The 12,755-nt window shown below is 64.3% G+C and overlaps 1 protein-coding gene across 3 annotated transcripts in view; it reads left to right on the top strand.

Annotated features, from left to right (window-relative positions):
• The window catches only part of SP7 (Sp7 transcription factor), a 37,250-nt gene that overhangs the window by 17,048 nt on the left and 7,447 nt on the right, over window positions 1-12,755 (top strand). The window contains exon 1 of one of the 3 annotated variants that reach the window (XM_075901608.1): window positions 915-1,331. The exons of 1 other annotated variant lie outside the window; for it this stretch is intronic. In XM_075901608.1, coding sequence (XP_075757723.1) covers window positions 1,311-1,331 — 21 coding nt within the window. In that variant the 5' untranslated portion in view covers window positions 915-1,310. Of the gene's footprint in view, window positions 1-914; window positions 1,433-12,755 lie in introns of those variants that run through there. One more of the 3 variants, XM_075901609.1, reaches the window with a different exon arrangement.

The raw sequence follows: 12,755 nt of genomic DNA, 5'->3' as shown, positions 1-12,755 counted from the left end.
CCCGGTGCACACCTGTTTACATGAGAGCAAGGCTGCTCACTCCCGATTCACTCCAGTGTCGATGCGGAGCAGTGTCCAGGTGCACACCTGTTTACATGAGAGCAAGGCTGCTCGCTCCAGGCAGATTCACTCCAGTGTCGATGCGGAGCAGACTCCGGCTCCACATGTGACTAAAGTGGCACCGTTTACACCTTCCCCTCGGTCCGTCAGCTGGAGCCGCCCCCAGCGCCTCGGTCCTGGGCCGTGCTTTGTCTCGCTGTTCCCTTCGTGACGTGCCTGCGTCTGCCCTTCTCTCCTTTGTACCTTCCTTGCGTTCTCTCTCCTCGCCGCTGTCCTTCCTGCCCCTCTCCCCCGCCCCACAGCCAGAGGGCAGGGCTGACTCCCCTGCCCTCGGCCCACCTGTGCTCGGGGACCCTGTGGCGTGTGCTGGGGGGCGACGTGGCTCCGTCCTGGAGCCGGGTGGTGCTTTGTGCCAGTGCAAACGTCTGCCCAGAGCGGGCAGGAGGCAGGATGGGTCTCCCGGGCCTGATCCTTCCGTCTGTTCACAGCCGGTCCCTGCCCCTCGGCCTAGGGGGGCTGGAGAGGCCGGCAGGGTCGGCCGTTATCTGTCCCCGCCGGCGCGGCCCTGCGCCCGCTGCCCACTCCCTCCCCCCGGCCTGACTGGTGAGAAGGCGGCTGCTCTGCCGAACGGAACCCGAAAACCGGGGCCAAGCACGTGGGGTGGCTGCAGGGGGCAGGGAGCACCAGGGGTGCAGCCCCATAGAACCCGTCTCATCCCTCCCCTGTCCTTTCCTTCCCCCCTCCTCGTCCGTGGCCTTCCTCCCATTTCTCCTTCTCCTCCTGGCCTCCTTCTGCATCTCCCCTTCCCTTTCCTCGGGCCGCCCTTTCTCCCGTCTCCTCTCCTTCCCCCCTTCTCCCTCTCCTCTCCTCTCCCTCGCTCGCTCGCCTCCTTCCATCCTTCCCCGCCTCTTGCTGCCCCGTCCCCCGTCTCCCCCCTTTGTTCTTTTCCTCTCCCCTCCCGGGGTTCTGTTCTCCTCTCCTCTGCCCTTCCACCTCCCCACCCCCAGTTCGTTCCTGGCTAACCTCGGAGGAAACCAGGATCAATCCGAACTGTTAACTGCTCCCCCGTCCCTCCTCCTCCATTGGATCCTAGCGGGTGCTCAAAGGCTGCTAGGCTGTAATTAGAGGGTGGATCTTAGTGCAAAGGGAAGCAGCTCCCCCCAGTCCTGTCTAACTAGGTTCAACTCGTTCCCTCGCCCTGTCTCTCCTCCAAACCCGCTGCAGCGGCCCGGGCCGGGACACCCAGAGAGATGGCATCTCCGGCGCTCGAGGTAATTCCCCCGCGGGCGCTCCCGGGCCTGAGCCGGGCCTGACCCCGCAGCCGTGGGGTTTGCTCAAGCCAGGTGGAACTAACCCCAAGGAGCTGGAAAAAGTAAGATGCTCTTTTCCCCCCCTCCCCTTCTGTCTTCTCCTTACTGGGGTGGGCTGGGGGAGCCCAGGCAAGGGTCCTCGCACCGTGGAATGGGAGCCCCCGGCACTCACGGTGGGCGCCTGGATTTCAGTGGCCTCTGGGGGAGAGTGAGCGTGTGTGTGTGTGTGCATGTGAGTGAGTGTGCATGTGTGTGTGTGCGTGTGAGTGTGTGTGTGCATGTGAGTGAGTGTGCATGTGTGTGTGTGCGTGTGAGTGTGTGTGTGCATGTGAGTGAGTGTGCATGTGTGTGTGTGCGTGTGAGTGTGTGTGTGCATGTGAGTGAGTGTGCATGTGTGTGCGTGAGTGTGAGTGTGTGTGTGTGCGTGTGAGTGAGTGTGCATGTGTGTGTGAGTGTGTATCCATGTGAGTGTGCCTGTGAGTGTGTGCATGTGAGCTAGTGTGCATGGGTGTGTGTGAGTTTGTATGCATGTGAGTGTGCCTGTGTGTGTATGTGAGTGAGTGTGCATGTGTGTGTGTGCGTGTGAGTGTGTGTGTGTGTGTGTGCATGTGAGCGAGTGTGCATGGGTGTGTGTGAGTTTGTATGCATGTGAGTGTGCCTGTGTGTGCATGTGAGTGAGTGTGCATGTGTGTGTGTGTGTGTATGCATGTGAGTGTGCCTGTGAGTGTGTGCATGTGAGCGAGTGTGCATGGGTGTGTGTGAGTGTGTATGCATGTGAGTGTGCCTGTGAGTGTGTGCATGTGAGCGAGTGTGCATGGGTGTGTGTGAGTGTGCGTGTGTGCGTTAGTGTGTGTGCATGTGAGTGTGCCTGTGTGTGCATGTGAGCGAGTGTGCATGGGTGTGTGAGTGTGCGTGCGTGCGTTAGTGTGTATGCATGTGAGTGTGCCTGTGTGTGCATGTGAGCGAGTGTGCATGGGTGTGTGTGAGTGTGCGTGCGTGTGTGTGCGTGCGCCCCCACTGAGCTGGGGTTGTGTTTTAAACCCAAGGGGAAAGTTTTCATTGTTTGGATGAAAGGCAACGCTTAGGAGCAGGGAGCCCGGTGACAGAGCAATCCTTCTCGCCTCGCCGCTCCGAGCAGCGCTTGCCTTCGGAGCTGCCCAGCCGCTATAGTCACAAATATTTAGGTTTCGGTTGAGGACAAACTCCCAGTTCAGGGCTATTTTCAGATTTTACTGGCTACAGAAATTTCACCGGCTGCGTTTCTATTTAAAGTTGTTTTTAAGACGCTTTTTTTTTTTTTTTTTAAGAAAAAAGAAAAATCCTTTTTAATGATCCCGTGTGATCGCTCAATGAAAGTGTCTGACGGAGGCTTTTCTTTCTAAAGCGCGGGATTGGGGGGATTCAGAAGTTGCCTTTTAATTTTGTTAATAAGGGGGAAGAAGATAACGAGGGATTTTAATGAAAAGAACTAACCATGGGAGACGGAAAATAAAACCAGCCCAAAGCCTGAAAGTTTAAAAAACCCCAGACCCCAACAAGTGGTTTGAAATGTGAGGGGTGGTGAGAGATGGGGGGCTGTGGTAGGTGTGTGAGTGAGGCCACGTTCCACATTGGCCCCCCAGCGCCCAGCTCACCCCTCCGGTCTCTGCTGGGCGAAGGCAGTAGGGCCTCACGCCAGCGAAGGTGCTGTCAGCCGCCAGGAGCTGGGGACTGGCCGGCGGTGCTTAGCTTAGCGGGGGGGAGATGAGTAGGATTCGGTCGGGCCCCTGAGGCCTGGGGGCCCTGCGTGGGCAGTGCTGAGGGCCAGGCACCCGGACGGGGGTAGATCAGAGTCAAGCTGTTGAGGGCAATGGGGCAAATCCCCCGGACGGGTGTCAGTAGCTCCACGGGGGCCATGTCCCAGCCAGCGCGAGCGGGGAGGGCGGTTCTCCCTCGCTCCCTGGCAGTTCCTGGGGCCACGGCCCTGCCGGCCTCACGCCCTGGGTGTCCCGGTGCTGCCTGACTCGGCCCCGGCGGGGGGGCTCACGGCCTCCCAGGAGGGGGCCCCGCTGCTCGCGCTCCCTGGGCCCAGGCGGGGGCCCAACCAGCATGGCCTTAGCTGGGGCCGGCGAGGGCCTGGAGACACACGCCCTTTCCCGCGTGGCCACGTTTCCACGGTACCACGAGCCGACCCGGCCCATCCCTGGGGGGCTCTTGGCTCTCTGGGCGGCGCTGCAGGGGAGGGCCCTCGGGGGCAGATTCAGAAGGATTTGGTGGCCTAATGTCCAAGAAATGTGGCCCGTGGTCTCCACGTGGGGGCGGCCACAGGCCTCGGTCTGCTGCTGGGTGTCTTGCTGGCCTCTCAGCCTGTTCCCAGGCCCCCGTCCGGCTACCGGGGAGGTTTTACCCGGCTGCTCGGCTCCGTCGCCCAACAGGCGGTGTCCTTTGGGGGGTCCAAGGGACGGCCTCTAATTCGGCCCAGTCAACCCCCCCTGCAGTCGCACCCCCCCCCCCCCCCCCCCGCCGAAACAGCTCAGAGCCGCGGAAAGTCACAGCTGGAATAAACGGGGTCGCCCCTCCGGCCACAGCTGCCATGGGGCTGTCAGGGCAACGGGAGGTGGGCGCCAGGCGGGCCCCCTCCTCCCTCCGGGCCCCGGTGAGCTTGGGGTTGCAGCTGGAGTGGGGCTGGAAGGACGCGCATGTCCCGCTGGGCGCTGCTCCGGGGGGGGCGGTTGGAGCAGGCGACGGGTCCGCAGCCCGGGGAGGGCAGTGACTGTGAGGGGGGGGTGCCCGAATTCTGTTCCTCCGGTGTGGTCCAGCCGGGGGATGGGGAGGAAGTATTCCCTAGTGGGGAGTGTACGGGGGCTGGGGGCTGCCTCCATTTCCCCCTGTAGAGCAGAGGGAATGACCCTCTCACACGTCGCCCGATGGGTTTCCAATGGGCGCGCCCAGCCCAAGCAGAAAGCGGTTGGAATGTGTCCACACGAGGCTCTACCCGCACGGTCCGTTAAACTGGTGTGACTCCGTGTTAGGCCTGAGCCCCGGGGGCGGCTGGGAATCCCTCCCGAACCCGGGGCACTTCGCTGGCGTGGACGAGGCGGGGGAAGGCCGAACGGAGGGGCCTGGCTTCGCGGCGATCTCGTCCCCAGAGCCCTGGAGACTGGCTAGCGGGGGCCAGGCCCAGCTAGGGCAGCAGCTTTCACATGGTTTCCTGTTGGAGAAAATCCTGCGGCCCAACCCCATTATCGTCTGAGTACAGGGAGGACCCCCCGGGTGTGCAGGCTCTGCAGTGGGGTAGGATGAGGGGTGTCATCGGGGTGCTGGGCTGGGGGGTTTCGGGTGTGGAGGGGCTATGGGCTGGGGCGGGTGGGGGTGGGGATGGGTTTTGGGGTGGGGGCAGAGACGAGGTGTTTGCAGTGTGGGAGGGGCTCCGGGTGGGGGCGGGTTTCGGGGTGGGGGCGGGGGCAGAGTGCAGGAGGGGCTCCGGGTGGGGGTGGGTTTCGGGGTGGGGACGGGGGCAGAGTGCGGGAGGGGCTGTGGGTGGGGGCGGGTTTCGGGGTGGGGGCGGGGGCAGAGTGCGGGAGGGGCTCCGGGTGGGGGCGGGTTTCGGGGTGGGGACGGGGGCAGAGTGCGGGAGCGGCTGTGGGTGGGGGCGGGTTTCGGGGTGGGGGCGGGGGCAGAGTGCGGGAGGGGCTCTGGGTGGGGGCGGGTTTCGGGGTGGGGGCGGGGGCAGAGTGAGGGAGGGGCTCTGGATGGGGGCGGGTTTTGGGTTGGGGGTGGGGGCAGAGTGCGGGAGGGGCTCCGGGTGGGGGCGGGTTTCGGGGTGGGGGCGGGGGCAGAGTGCGGGAGGGGCTCCGGGTGGGGGCGGGTTTCGGGGTGGGGACGGGGGCAGAGTGCGGGAGGGGCTGTGGGTGGGGGCGGGTTTCGGGGTGGGGACGGGGGCAGAGTGCGGGAGGGGCTCCGGGTGGGGGCGGGTTTCGGGGTGGGGGCGGGGTCCCGTCTGGGCGGGGGCAGAGACGCGGTGTTTGCAGTGCAGGAGGGGCTCTGGGCGTGGAGGGGCTGTGGGTGGGGGTGGGTGGGGGTGGGGGCGGGGACACAGACGAGGTGTTTGCAGTGCGGGAGGGGCTCTGGGCGTGGAGGGGCTGTGGGTGGGGGTGGGGGTGGGTGGGGGCGGGGGCAGAGACGCGGTGTTTGCAGTGCGGGAGGGGCTCTGGGTGTGGAGGGGCTGTGGGTGGGGGTGGGGGTGGGTGGGGGCGGGGGCAGAGACGCGGTGTTTGCAGTGCGGGAGGGGCTCTGGGTGTGGAGGGGCTGTGGGTGGGGGTGGGGGTGGGTGGGGGCGGGGGCAGAGACGCGGTGTTTGCAGTGCGGGAGGGGCTCAGGGCATGGAGGGGCTGTGGGTGGGGGTGGGTGTGGGTGGGGGCGGGGGCTGAGACCCAGTGTTTGCAGTGCGGGAGGGGCTCTGGGTGTGGAGGGGCTGTGGGTGGGGGTGGGGGTGGGTGGGGGCAGGGGCAGAGACCCGGTGTTTGCAGTGCGGGAGGGGCTCTGGGCGTGGAGGGGCTGTGGGTGGGGGTGGGGGTGGGTGGGGGCGGGGGCTGAGACCCGGTGTTTGCAGTGCGGGAGGGGCTCTGGGTGTGGAGGGGCTGTGGGTGGGGGTGGGGGTGGGTGGGGGCGGGGGCAGAGACCCGGTGTTTGCAGTGTGGGAGGGGCTCCGGCTGGGCGGGGGGTTGGTGCTCAGAGATTTGGGCCCAGGGTTTCTGCTCCCCGGGAGCCGTGCAGCCGGCCTGGCTCTGCGGGCAGCAGGTCTGGTTCTGCCCTAGGAGGAGCAGGACCAGCTGCCGGCCACTTCTGGGGCACAGCGGTGTCTGCGGGACCAGGGCAGGAGGAAGCTGCCTGGCCCCCCCTGCGGGTCACCTGGCCCCCTGCAGCGAGGCGCCCCCCTGCCGGGCATTGTGGGGCGCAACCCGGGCTTTGAGAATCAGGGCTGTGGTGCAAACTCATTCTCGGTCTCCCGCGGCCGCCGTGCGGGATCGCGACCCACCCCTCAGGCCTGTGGCAGCCCCGGGCCATGCCGCTGCCTTTCCCACAGGCCTCTCGGCGCCAAAGGGTCCCCACCGCTCGGCGCCGGGCGCATCGCAGCCTCACCCCGGCCGTGGCACGTCCCTGCTGCGCTGCATCCTGCTCTTCGGAGCCCGGCGCGTGAGGGCCGGCTCTCCGGGCAGGGCGTGTGCCCCGACGCGCCAGCCTCTCCGGCCGGTAATCAGCAACCCGGCCTGAGACGGCTGCAGTCTGAGCCTGCGGCCAGAGAACCCAGCACCGATCCCTTTTCAAAACCCGACTCAGGATCTTTGAGCCCTCCAGGTCGGCAGTGCTGGGACCTGGCCGGCCCGGGCTGCGGGAGCTGGGTGGGTTGCTTATTACTGGGCCTAACGACTGTCTCGCGTGCTGGCTCAGATCCTGAGCGGTCAGGGCCATGATTTCTGCAGTCGCAGCCGGACACCCTGGGTCTGGACAGGAGGGGACAGGCCGGAGATCAGTTTCTCTGTAAGCTGCTCAGGAGAGATTTTAAATGCCACCCGGCTGACTGGCAGCGCGCCCACACCCAGGAGTTGTGCTTCTGTTGGTGGTGCACATTCGCACAGGCCTTGGTGCGCGTACGCATTTATTCCGCGCGTGGATGAAAAATCCACGGAGGGATGGAAAAGATTAGAGGGCGCATTGCCAGGGACGGCCTGTCCCTTCTGGCTTTGCAAGGCTGCGTCGTCGGCCCTGTGGGGTGCCCGTGAAATCTGTCGCGAAGAGGCCGATCTAGAAGCCCGTAAAGTCTGTGTCGTGAGGAGCTGTCAGAAGGCAGCCGGGCGCTCCGCCAGCGTCTTGCATAACACACGGAGATCAAGGCTTCGGGGCCCGGGGGTGCGTTCAGGGCCGGCGCAGGGTTCGATTGGGGGGGGTTGATAAATACGAGGCGGGTGCTCGTGTGCCTGAGCACAGCCGAAGCCCCAGGAGACGCAGTGAAGAGAGAAATGGGGGGGGGGGGGGCGCCTGCAGGAAACTTCTCCTTGGCCGGGGAGGTTCTCGCAGGCCAGGGCTATCGTGCCCCGTTATTTGTAATACCCAAAGGTAAAATCCCCCCTCCCCCGCCTGCGCTTGGCTGCCTGCGCTAACCCCAGCGATGCCGGGCAGGGCCGTCGCTGTGCAAGACTTGCCCGGGGCCAGTCGCCGACCGGCTCGGCACCAGACCAACGGCCCCGGCCACCGAGGGGGGGACGCCAAGCCGCCGGCGGGCGCGGAAGGGGGGAGTTGGCACTGGAAGGGCAGGCCGGGAGCAGAGGAAGCCGACCCTGCGTCCGCCCCACCCCGCGGCTCCTGTCCTGGCTGGCGTCCCGCTGCAGGCCCTGCACCCCGGCGCGCGGCTCGTGTGTCCGTCCCCCCAGGCGGGCCACCCTTGTGCAGCGTCACCCCAGCGCGTGGGGCTGCCCCACGGCATTGATGGGACGGGCCAGCTCGTGAGTGAAGCTTCCATTAGCGCCTGGGGGACCGGCTGGGGGCTTTCCAGCCAGTCCCAGGCGGCAGGGACCCGTCTCTGTGGCCCCCACGGCGACACTCGGCTCCTACCCCCCCAGGCAACGGAGGTGGCTTGAGGCTGCCGGGCCGACCACCCGCCCAGGCTTTCGTTTGGCTCCCCAAAGGGAGGGGTCCTGCCCGCTGCCTGGGGGGCCCGGGAGCAGACCGGCTGCCGCCCCGAAAGTGCTCGCGATGCTCAGGCAGAGGCAGGCTGGGGGCCGACCCGGCGCTCGGGGGGCAGAGCGAGGGGCTGGGGGCCGGCGGGGCCGACCCGGCACTCGGGGGGCAGAGCGAGGGGCTGGGGGCCGGCGGGGCCGATCCGGCGCTCGGGGGGCAGAGCGAGGGGCTGGGGGCCGGCGGGGCCGACCCGGCGCTCGGGGGGCAGAGCGAGGGGCTGGGGGCCGGCGGGGCCGACCCGGCACTCGGGGGGCAGAGCGACGGGCTGGGGGCCGGCGGGGCCGACCCGGCGCTCGGGGGGCAGAGCGACAGGCTGGGGGCCGGCGGGGCCCTGATCCCAGCCGGGCAGGGCCTGTCTCCCCGGTGTCTGGGCAGCGCCCGGCCTCGCTCACCACCCCGCGTCCCACTGAGGCGTCTCACTCGCGGGCGCCAGCCCTCGGAGTCTGTCCCCTCTGGCCCAAGCCGGGCTAGCGGCCCCCTCGGCCATGGGGACCAGGCGGCGGCCGACACACCCCGGCGTCCCGCTGCCCTGGGGGCCCGGGCTGGGCTGATGGAAGCTGTGGGGCTGGCCTGCCCTGGCCCAGCGTGTCTGTTCCCTCTACCTGCCCCCACCGAGGGGCTCCCAGACCGGGAGGCGACAGCCACGCTGGGGTCTGGCACCTCCCAGGGAGTCCCTGGGTGTTTGTGTGAATAGCTGAGGCGGGATGTTTCCATCTGGCTGTGCCTGCTGCCAGCCCGGCCTGGGGGGGCGAGGGGGCTGCAGGCAGCTCCCAGCGCTCTGGCCTGGCCCGCAGGGCAGCAGGACGTGGCCTGGACCGCCAGCCTGTCCCGGCACTGCTCCGCACTGGCACTGCCCGGCCGTGTTTGCACAGCCGGCCGGCCCTCCCAGGCTGCTGGAAGAGGCGCCCGGTCTGGCTCGGGGGTCGGGGCTGCTGGGAAGGGGCATTCCTCTAAGGGGGGGGACTTTTTTGGGTGGGGGGGCCGATGACCCCAGAAAAATTAGTCAGGGGCCGCACAAAAGTGAGAAGCAACCCCCCCCCCCCGTTCCCATCACATGCCAGAGACTGGGGGGGGGGGGGGCAAGGTAGTAGATTTTGTGGTTCCCCCAGCACTCTGGGGTGGGGCCAAAAATGGAGTCAGTGTGGGGGAGGGGGCTGTCGGGAAGCAGGCTTGGGGTGCGGGGTCTGGGTGGGATGGAGGGGGCAGCAGTGGAGTGGGGGGGTCTGGGAGGGAGGGGGCAGGCGTGGCGTGGGGGGGTCGGGGAGGGAGGGGGCAGGCGTGGAGTGGGGTGGGGGTCTGGGAGGGAGGGGGCAGGCGTGGAGTAGGGTGGGGGTCTGGGAGGGAGGGGGCAGGCATGGAGTGGGGGGGATCTGGGAGGGAGAGGGCAGGTGTGGAGGGGGGTCTGGGAGGGAGGGGGCAGGCGTGGAGTAGGGTGGGGGTCTGGGAGGGAGGGGGCAGGCATGGAGTGGGGGGGATCTGGGAGGGAGGGGGCAGGCGTGGAGGGGGGTCTGGGAGGGAGGGGGCAGGCGTGGAGTGGGGGGATCTGTCTGGGAGGGTGGGGCACAGGGCTGCAGAGCCTGCCCCCCAATGCTGGGGGGGGGAGCCCCAGGGACCAGATCTGCCCCCGTGCCGTAGGTTCCCCCTCTGCCCTAGTGCCCGGTCGAAATGCTCCCCTGGACTCTGCGCGGCCGAGAGCGGGCGGGGAGCTGCCAGGCCAGCCCTGCAGCGGTGGGTCGGTGCGGAGGGGAAGGGCGCTGGGAACTCACGCCCGGGTCTACCCCGCGGATCACAGCCCCGAGACCGCAGTGAGGGGCACGGCTAGCCAGCCCGCCTGGCCCATCCCCCAGCTCCTGCGGGGGTTTCCAGGCCCGGGCAGCTCTGGGCGCTTGTCTAAGGCGGCGTCGCTCCCGTTAGGTGTCGGGTCTCTGACAGCGATCTGGCCGAGGGGCCACGTCCACCTTCCTTTACACAGTCTCACCGCGGGTCGGTTGCAGTCCATTAGGATCCGATTTAAGCGAAGCCGGAATACGATGCTCTTCCTGTGAAGCAGGCTCGTCCACACAGGGCTTGGCGCTGGTTTATCTGAAGCAGTTTAATGAATCTGGTACAAGTTCTGTGTGCGGGCAAGAGCCCGACTTTACAAAACGGGTCGGCTGAAACTGACGAACTGCCATGGACTAGACACAAAGTGAACAAGGAAACGTAGATTGATTTTGTCATAGACTCATAAAGTAACGACCACTTTGACCGTCTAGCTGGACCCTCCTATAGAACCCAGGCCCTAGGATTTCGCTGTGATGACTCCTGTTTGAACTAGCACGTGTATTTTAGAAAATCATCCAGTCTTGCTTTTAAAGCCATCTATTTGAATCAGTCCAAACTCCTAGTGTGGACACACGTAATCTGGTTTCACCCTTTCGTCAATTGGCTCAACCTAAATCAAAGCTAAACTGATTTACTTGAGGCTGTGTGTCTACATTAGACTTTTGCACAGCCCTGACCAGACTGGCTTTCCGTTAAATTCATGCAGCCTCGTTAGTATGCAAGGCGTGTGTCTTGTTATGTTTGGAAAGCAAGTAGCAGATTGTGGGTGACACCGGAATCCTAATAAAAATAGTCTTAGCTCAGGGAAATAATAATAATAATATATTTTTTTAAAGCCACAAATAGCAAAAAATACTTAAAATATGATTCTTCAGCTGACAATCTTCCTGTAACAACAAACAAACCTAAGACCGTCTCACAGTTCTTGGGGACGGTGGAGCCAGAACTCGGATCCTTCAGCTTCAGAACCAATACTGCTTGAGCTCAAGGAGAATCCCTATCCGCAGTGTGCAGTAGGGGGTGTAGGACACACAGCTGAGCAGCTGCGATTCTCTTCAGTAGCGGAGCCGAGGCAGATATACAAAATGAGAGAAAACCATTACAAATGTCTCCCGATTCTCTCAGCTCTTCCTCACCCCAATGCAAGGCAGCAGTGGCACGGGTGGGGAGGACACAGAATCGCTGTGATGTTCAAGAAGGAAGTGCCAGGTTTTCACTCCAAATGCTGATGACAAGCTGGATCGATGCTTTCCACGTGGGGCAAAGCCTCTGCGTGATGAGCTGGAAAGACGCTGTGTCTTTTTACGCTTTGCATGTCGGAATTGGCGCGGCCCCAAGCTCTCAGAGCAGCAGATTAAAAACATAAAGGGAGCAAATAAAGAGGAAGTCATTTAAGGAAGGGAAGGAGGAGGATTTAAAATGCCACAACGTAATTCAATTAAAAGGCCATAAAACGAGAGAGAGGGAGGCAGGCGAGATTGGAAACAGGAGTCTCTCGGAAGCCGGGAGCTTCTGCGTGGAGAGGATCAGCCATTCGGGGGAGCAAAATAACGAGACGAGCGAGGGGAAAAGCCAAGGGGCTGGCGGCAGGGATTTAATGCAACAAAGCTGGATTTATAGTCTCGCTTCTGAAGGACGAGGATTTTCCTGAATGAGTTTTAACCATTCCCGCAGCGTCTCTGTCCCTCCCCAAACCGGTGCTGGGCCCCAATTCAGGAAACCACTGAAGCACGTGACGGGACATTTTATCAGGAGCCTGCCGGGGTCTGAGGTTTCGAGCCCCGGGGGGCAGAGTGGGCGAGACTCTGGGTCCATCCAGCCCGAAAGCGGCAGGCCAGCGCCCCAAGGGAAAGAACAGGACAGAGACGGACGAGTGATCCACCCGGCTTCCGGCGAGCCGAGGCCTTGGGCTGGCAGCTCTGACCCTTTAACCCAGGGCTGCTCCACGCTGGACGCCCCGGGGGCCACAGTGATACCCACAGCACGCGCCGAGGGTTGCATGGACATGTAAATCTATATGCAAATATATGCAAATAGCTTCTTTCACACTGCCAGGCGTGAATACAAAGATGAAGGCAGGACTACACAAGAGACAGGCCCCACCTAAGTCAGTTCTGCTGATATTACTACGGTGAACCAGTTCCCGGATTTCTTCCCATCTGTCAGCACGTCGGCCGGGCAGCGACAGGCCAGGGATTGAACGAGCAAACTCACCGCAGCAGCAGGCCGCTCTAGTGACCCCGTTTGACGTGGCTCCCACCCGCGTGAACCCAAACCGCACCGCGGGCTGCAAACAGACGGGGCCGCGGGGCGCACGCTGAGTAGCCCTGGCTTAACTGACCGCCTGGTGCGTGCAGAGAAACGCTCCAGAGGAGACCCTCCCCGCCAAAAGCCAAGGAGAGCCAATGACAAGAGCCCCAGCCGCCTTTCGTCGTGCCTAAATACCAGGCTATTTGGGGGCTTGGCTCAGGACTGGGTGCGTTAAGCGCGTGCGTCAGTGCTTTCCTGAATCGGGGCCCCAGCGCTCAAGCTTCCAGGCTTAGGCTAGGCTGGGTCACACCCAGTGTGTCCTGCAAGCTGAGCACTTGGGCACACTCAGGAGGGTCCAGCTGATTGGCAGAGCACCCACGGCTAGGCTTGCGTTTCTGTCGGTGGTGCACATTTGCACTTGCCTCAGTGCACATACATTTATTCCGCACATGGATGGGAAACATCCTCACCTGGCTAGAAAAGATTAGCGGGAACGTTGGTCACATGGGCTGAGTGGAGGGGTCGTTTAGCGACTAAGCTGGGATTCAAGCACAGAGGCCTAAGCCCAGACTTGAACCCGAGCCCTCCCGACCC

Source organism: Pelodiscus sinensis, chromosome 19, assembly GCF_049634645.1.
Source record: "Pelodiscus sinensis isolate JC-2024 chromosome 19, ASM4963464v1, whole genome shotgun sequence".
Taxonomy (NCBI): Eukaryota; Metazoa; Chordata; order Testudines; family Trionychidae; genus Pelodiscus; species Pelodiscus sinensis.
Note: the sequence above shows the minus strand (reverse complement) of the source record. Positions and strands in the feature narration are given on the sequence as shown.